This window comes from Pyrus communis, chromosome 3 (assembly GCF_041283825.1).
Source record: "Pyrus communis isolate YQ-2024b chromosome 3, ASM4128382v1, whole genome shotgun sequence".
Taxonomy (NCBI): domain Eukaryota; kingdom Viridiplantae; phylum Streptophyta; class Magnoliopsida; order Rosales; family Rosaceae; genus Pyrus; species Pyrus communis.
The window spans coordinates 24,877,962-24,884,652 of record NC_142567.1 but is presented as its reverse complement, the minus strand read 5'-3'; the positions used below and the strand labels follow the sequence as shown (position 1 = coordinate 24,884,652).

Below are 6,691 nucleotides of genomic sequence, written 5' to 3'. Positions count from 1 at the left end.
TTCACAGGTAAAAACCTAACATAAGCTAGCTGCCATCAATCAACGGAACGGCATCCATTTTCTCCTTTGGTACACGGGCCCATAATCTTCCTCAATTAATAAGATTATATATGTCCATTTCAACTTTCTAAAGAATCTTTGGCTTTTTCTTTCATGATAAAGCATAATAGTGTTCATAACTTTACATTTGATTAAATTAGCACCTCCAAAAAGTTAAAGCTTTTTGGGTGCCCAGATCAACTAATGGTGCGGCGCATGAGATCGCGTCGGTTGGTTTTTCGGAGATGAATGATTCTGTTTGGGTCGATCGGCCCCCATCTTCGTTGATCTATGTTTTAAACAATGATGGTCTGCTATGTCCACATTAATTTCGTTGTGGTGGTGTTTGGGGTGACGCTTCCACTCGGTGGAGGGGTTTTATTGTCCTATCCCTGTTCACTACTTGTTTGTCTCCTTGGTGTTTGCCTCTCTGTAGGCTTTCCTGTTTTTCTTTTGGCTTATGTGCCTTGGCTGGTTTCCCTTGTTTCCAAAAAAAAAAAAAAAAAAAAATGTTAAAGCTTTCCCCACAGTCTAAAACGCATCTTTGCTCCTGGTCAGTTAGTTTTGAATGGATGCTTTAGTGCTAGAATATAATATTATAAGTTTTGCGTGTTTAGCTTAAGTTACATATAAGATGGCGTGTTAAGTATACAAAGTTAAGTATTAAGTATAATTAAAGAAGGTAAAAGAAGCTTTGAACCAATTTGAAAATGAAAGAATACAAAAGGCAAAAGTTAAAAGTAGTTACCTTGCTCTTGTTAGATGTCATGATAAAACTTGTTAAATAAGAAAAGATCTTGTCCGACTAACATATGTGCTTTCACTGCCCTTTTCATTTCTCTTATATTTAAGATGTTTTGCTGATAATATTCATTTGCCAAAAGTAACATGAAGAGCAAAACCATTTGTTTCTGCATACCTGCAGGCCGGAAACACAAAGATCATCAAGAGAAGCTTCAGGATGATCAGTCTCATTCCAGCTCTCGTCAAGGCCGCAAGAGCAGAGGACATGATCGTGTTGCAACAGCTCCTGGCGGTCAGGTTGATGGAGGCACCACCACCGCCACCGGGAGCAATGATGCTGGCGCGGCTGCTGTGCTGATGACTGCTGGCCACATGTCTACTATGGATGGCGGTGACGGTGGCAGTGCTCATGGCGGCGGCGATGGCGGTTAATGCGATTGTAAATTTGGTGTGCTGTAAAGTTGGTGTGGTTTTATTTTTTTATTTTTTTATTTTTTGCATTTCTATCCAATTATTGTGTACAATTACATCAACTTATTTTGTTTGGAAGGAGAGTTTGCGAGGTATCCTTTCGTGTTATTGCTGATTGTTAAGAGTGAGAGTGCACAATGTGGTATTGTGATGGAATCTATGACGTGGCAAGTAAAGACAGGCCACTATATATATATATATATATATATATTTATTGTATAGTACTAGGATTTGTTTACAGCGTGCTGATTTGCATTTGAATCAATGGATTTTCATTTTCTGTCTGTAAACCATTTTTTATTGTTGTTCTTTATAGTGCCTTGGCTAGCAAGAATGATGTGGTGAACAAAGTTAAATAAAATAAATCTGTCTGGAAAGTTTTGACGTAATTTTTTTTTTTTTTTGGAATAACCGATATTATCTACATTAAATGAGAGGGAATAAACTAAGCCTCATAATAAACTAAAATAAAAAATTTGGAATCTACCGTAAAATATAAAAAGATGGGAGTTTTAACGAAAAACTCACGGTACTGTTCATTTTAACAAAAAATTATATTTTTACACTAAAAAGTCAATCATGATACTATTCACTTTACCCTTTATTTTTTCTTATCATTAAAACTCGTTTTCAAGCCATTTTCATTAGTTTTCCTTAAAAAGATCTCAAATTTTATTGATCGATAGTTAATAAGATAACAAACTTAATCCCTTCTATATACACTACCTTTTAAACCCAGAAGCCCTATGAGTCCAAATAGGATGAGAACTGAACAATTAACAAAATAATGAAAACGTCCTTAAAACTTAAAACCCTAATAAAACACTATAAACGATGGAATTTGGTTTTAAAAAACCCATATATCACATCAAAGCAACATGTTTAATGCGCGTCGTTGTTTACTTCAAAACGATACGTCATGGATCCAAATTTGATACTGGAGCCAAATCTACAAAGCTTTATTCTTATTTCGGATTTGTACCTTTTTTTCTTAATAACGAGACCATATGGTGGCTTAGTCACGACAATCCACTCTTCCGGGGCTGGAAAAATTCACAATAGCATTTCAGCCTCCCCTCGCTCACCGTCATGTGATTCACCAACGCCAAGAATCGAATTCAGGATGTGCCGTGTACAATACAGACTTAAAATTCATCCCCAACCACTGAATCACTCCGGGGTAGTTCTCAATTGTACTTTTCAACTTGTTCTTTAATCCAAATCTGCCAGATGAATCTATATGATTTACATCAAAATCTCCCTTTATGTTTTAGAGAAAATAAAACCACGTCCACCAGCCCAAAACAAACACAAACGAAACTGAAGGCCCAACAAAACCCAATCCACCTGCGACCAACACCATATACATCCCCAATTCCGCACACATAAACCCACCCAAAACGCTTTTGTCTTTTTCTTCATCGCCCTCACATCCCCAAACCCCAAAGCCCTAATCTTTAACCCTAACAAAATCCCCAAATCTCTTCGTCTCCCTCCATCCCCCCACACACGCACAGCGATGGCTCTAGTGAGACCCGCATCCGGTAACCAACCCCCTAAGCTCCGATGGGGAGAGCTCGAGGAGGACGACGGCGAAGACCTCGACTTTCTACTGCCGCCGATGCAGGAGATTGGGCCCGACGAGAACGGGATCAAGACGGTGATCGAATACAAGTTCAACGAGGACGGAAATAAGGTCAAGATGACGACCACGACGCGGATTCGGAAACTCGCCAACGCCCGGCTGAGTAAGCGCGCCGTGGAGCGCCGCTCCTGGCCCAAGTTCGGCGACGCCGTGCACGAGGACGTCGGTGCTAGGCTCACCATGGTCTCCACTGAAGAGATCGTCCTCGAGCGCCCCAGGGCTCCTGGTATGCCTTTGCCTTGCTCTCTGGTTTTTGGATTGTTTTCGGTGATTGGTGTCTTTAATTTCGGGTTTTTGAGGAAGATTATCTGGACTTGGGAATAGCTTCTTAGAATAAAGATTAAATTTTTGGTGAAATTCAGTTCATTGCTTCATTTGGCGAATTGGGAATATTTCCCCTTGAATTAATTTTGACTAATTAATTTTTTGCACTTGGAACAAATGAAGCTAAAATTGAATTGGAATTTGTTTTATTTTGTTGTTTGGAGGAAGGAGAGAGTGGAATTTAAAATGCTTGATTCAAATAACTTAACCGTTACTAAGCATTTTCGTTCTTTCCCTTGCTTTTATCTTAGTTTAATGGAAATGTCTGTTTGAGGGAATTGCTGTGTTTAAATGAACAAATGCTGGCTTGGCTTGGCACATGAGTCGGTAGACTGTCTGGCTGACTGTATATGTCTTTTCTAGGTCAGCGCTTCTTCGGTGGATTAGTTCCCAAGAGTTTATCGGATTGGTTTAAATCTTATAACTTCGTACAGAAACGTTTGCATGTCTAGTTATATGATGTAGATTTTTAACCCGAGACCGTGAGTATGTTTAGTTTAAATCTCATAACTTCATCTGGTTTTGTTCTCAAATCCGGTAATTAGGTTTGTGGAGAGGTTAAAGTTTTTTTTAGGAAAGAGTCCTACTGCTTATATGGTTACTTTCTCAGATATAATATAGTTCAAATTTGTTGGATCAGTTTGAATTCTGAAGATACCTTCTCTAGCCATGTGAATTTGTCTTGTGAACGATGCATTGTTCACATGGAGGAAATATATCGCATTGCAGTTGCTGCTTCTCTATTATGTCTATTGTCTGAGATTTGTTTTATTTTTGCTTTATTTAGTATAGATTTATTTGTTATTGATCGATGTCAATTGGTCATGGTAACTTGTATACTGGGTTTTCTGATTATAATTTTCTGTCTGACTGTAAACAGGTAGCAAAGCAGAAGAACCAAAGGCTGGAGGAGACGCTCTGTCTCAACTCACAAAAGGAGGGGCTGCTCTCAAACTTTGTAGGACTTGTGGTAAGAAGGGTGATCACTGGACTTCACATTGCCCGTATAAGGATCTGGCCCAACAGCCTGAAGTATTTAGTGATAAACCTCCTACATCAGAAGCAGGACCTGGAGCTCCTAGCACAGGTAAGTATGTTCCTCCAGTCCAAAGAGGTGGTGGAGACAGAGTTGGAAGTGATATGAGACGAAGGAATGATGAGAACTCTGTTCGTGTCACCAACCTTTCAGAGGACACTCGTGAGCCTGACTTGCTTGAACTTTTCCGGCCTTTTGGTGCTGTTAGTCGTGTTTACGTTGCTCTTGATAAGAATACTTCCGTTAGCAGAGGATTTGGTTTTGTCAACTTTGTGAACAGGGAAGATGCCCAGAGAGCAATCAACAAACTGAATGGGTATGGTTATGACAATCTCATCCTCAGGGTTGAATGGGCCACGCCGAGGGCAAATTAGTGCCTTTACCCCTATCGGTTTTCTTAATCTTCTAAAGATATTCGCCTTAAGAATGTTTTGCAGGATTTTGGTCCCTATAATGTTTCTGTTCAGATGCCTTTGTTCAAGATTTTGTTGCTCCTTTCGGTTATGCAAATGTACTTGTACGAGTACTGAATGATTATTTAATATGAGTTGCTTCCAGTATACCCTTAAAAATTGTGTGCCTGAAGTTTTTGCTTGTCATAGAAAGATTTAGAGATGTGTCTGGAGATCTTTGGTTTATGCTGCAACGAACACCGTTGCTTCCGCTAAATAAACTCGAGGGTTCGGGTTTTGTACACAATTCTTGCATTAGTGATGAGCAAATAAAGGTTTTGTTTTTTTCACATAGGCTCCTGCTATCAACGTTTTGGTTAGGTATTCTGTAAGCGCCAGGTGACCATTTCTTGTTAGGGTATGAGTGTTGGAAAGTAGAAGCACAAATGGGGAATTGGATCCCAGAAGAGGCAATGGGTCGGAAGCTCGGAGTAGGACTCAGCACTCATTGCCGTGGCCTAAGTCAAGGGACATCCGGACAGACGGAGATGGATTTCCGTTCAATCGGAACTTGCAGAATCTGCCTGAATTGTTATGTATGGCACCACAGGCAATTCGCTGTACCAGGAACCTTCTGTGGTCGGTTGCCCACCAGCCTTATACTGAAGTATCGTCCTGTAAACGGAGGGTACGAGGTCCTCCATCGCAAAAGAGGATGAGAGTCGGAGAGGTGAACTTATTAGTGGAGGAGAAATTTGAGACTAGATCATATAGCAAAAGGATGGATTATGGATAGTATGAAGGAGGAACAGGTACAATGTCATTTTTTTCACGCCTAAAAGTGAGCCAGTGAGACCACCTTCTACATAGAGGGCTAAAAGGCCAAAATATGACTTGAATTTAGACAAAATTCATCTTTAGTTGAAGATTGGACTAAAAATCAGTGGAGCTCACCAGGCCAAAAGAATGGCTAAAGGGCCATTGGACTGGCCGAGCTTGGACTGATACCTAGCCTGTTTGTTGGGACCGCAATGAAGGTTATGTTACGCCTCATCTTCTTCATTGGACTACTTCTATTCTTGTCGTTCCTCTCATTTATCTCTCAATTCATAATTTGATGAGAAACCCTAGTTGGAATGAGAAGAGAATCTAAAATTGGAATTCATTACAACCTTGAATTGAAATGATAATAATAATAATAATAATAAAAACAGAAAATACCTCCCATGAGATTTTGTGGTCTACAAGACCACAACTAGCCTTCACTCCACCATACCCGTTTTGAATCACTAAATGCAAAAGAAAAAGTTTGCCGACAATGATTAAATCTGTAATCAAACAAAGTTAACCCCAAATCAAACTTTATTGATTAAGTAATCTTCCCTTTTTTGCGTGCATGTGTGCTCAGATTAGTGAACTGCATTATGAAAATTGGAGGAAATAATTAAGGATCCTGGGAGATAAGATATGATGGAAATTAAACCAGTATGGTTCAATGCACCATCTGTTTTTTATCTGTTTTGCCGTCCTTTTCTATATTCTTTAACTTTTTTTTTTTTTTCTGTTTTGCAGCTGACCAATGAGCAAATCATACTTTAGTTAGAAAGTGATAAACTTTCTAGGCACGTCGTGGTACACCGCTAACATTTTTGATATTGTCCAACTTAATCATTTATTGTTAGGTCTTGAGTTTTATCACAAAATATTTTGATGATGGTTTTTTTTTTTTTTTTTTTTTAGTACATCGATACACTAAGGGGAGGGGGAGTTCGGCTAAGCCACACAATGGGCAGCCTAATTTGGTATTTAATTCTCCATCCATAAGATTCGAACCTAAGACCTCTCACTTTCAAGTGAAGAAGAATACCACCAGACCGTAGTACTGAGTGACTAGAATTCGATGATGTTAAGAGTGGAAACTTCCATATATTAATTTTATATTATTTTATTATATACCAGATGTAGGATTCTATTCTTCAACATGCCCTCTCATGATCGTGTAGCCCCACGTGGGGTCACATGGGAAACCAATTCCCATGT

At 39.3% G+C, this 6,691-nt stretch overlaps 1 protein-coding gene across 2 annotated transcripts; it reads left to right on the top strand.

The window, feature by feature from the left end:
* Positions 1 to 843: 843 nt before the first annotated feature.
* On the top strand, positions 844 to 4,831 carry LOC137715437 (uncharacterized). Of its 2 annotated transcripts, XM_088691463.1 has the most exons (3): positions 844 to 1,125; positions 2,816 to 3,125; positions 4,104 to 4,831. In XM_088691463.1, the coding sequence occupies exons 1-3, from the start codon at positions 928 to 930 to the stop codon at positions 4,631 to 4,633; spliced, it is 1,038 nt and encodes a 345-aa protein (XP_088547589.1). In that variant the 5' UTR covers positions 844 to 927; the 3' UTR covers positions 4,634 to 4,831. The 2 variants fall into 2 exon arrangements, with proteins under 2 accessions (XP_088547589.1, XP_068310871.1); XM_068454770.2 differs by lacking the exon at positions 844 to 1,125 and having other exon boundaries at positions 2,651 to 3,125.
* Positions 4,832 to 6,691: the final 1,860 nt, after the last annotated feature.

What these genes read in the sequence shown, in the direction of transcription:
- LOC137715437 (XM_088691463.1), top strand. Translation starts at nt 928, where the DNA reads ATGAAGAGCAAAACCATTTGTTTCTGCATACCTGCAGGCCGGAAACAC. An exon ending in CCGGGAGCAATGATGCTGGC is followed by an intron (nt 1,126 to 2,815) that starts GCGGCTGCTGTG and finishes CAACCCCCTAAG; the next exon opens with CTCCGATGGGGAGAGCTCGA. An exon ending in CGAGCGCCCCAGGGCTCCTG is followed by an intron (nt 3,126 to 4,103) that starts GTATGCCTTTGC and finishes GACTGTAAACAG; the next exon opens with GTAGCAAAGCAGAAGAACCA.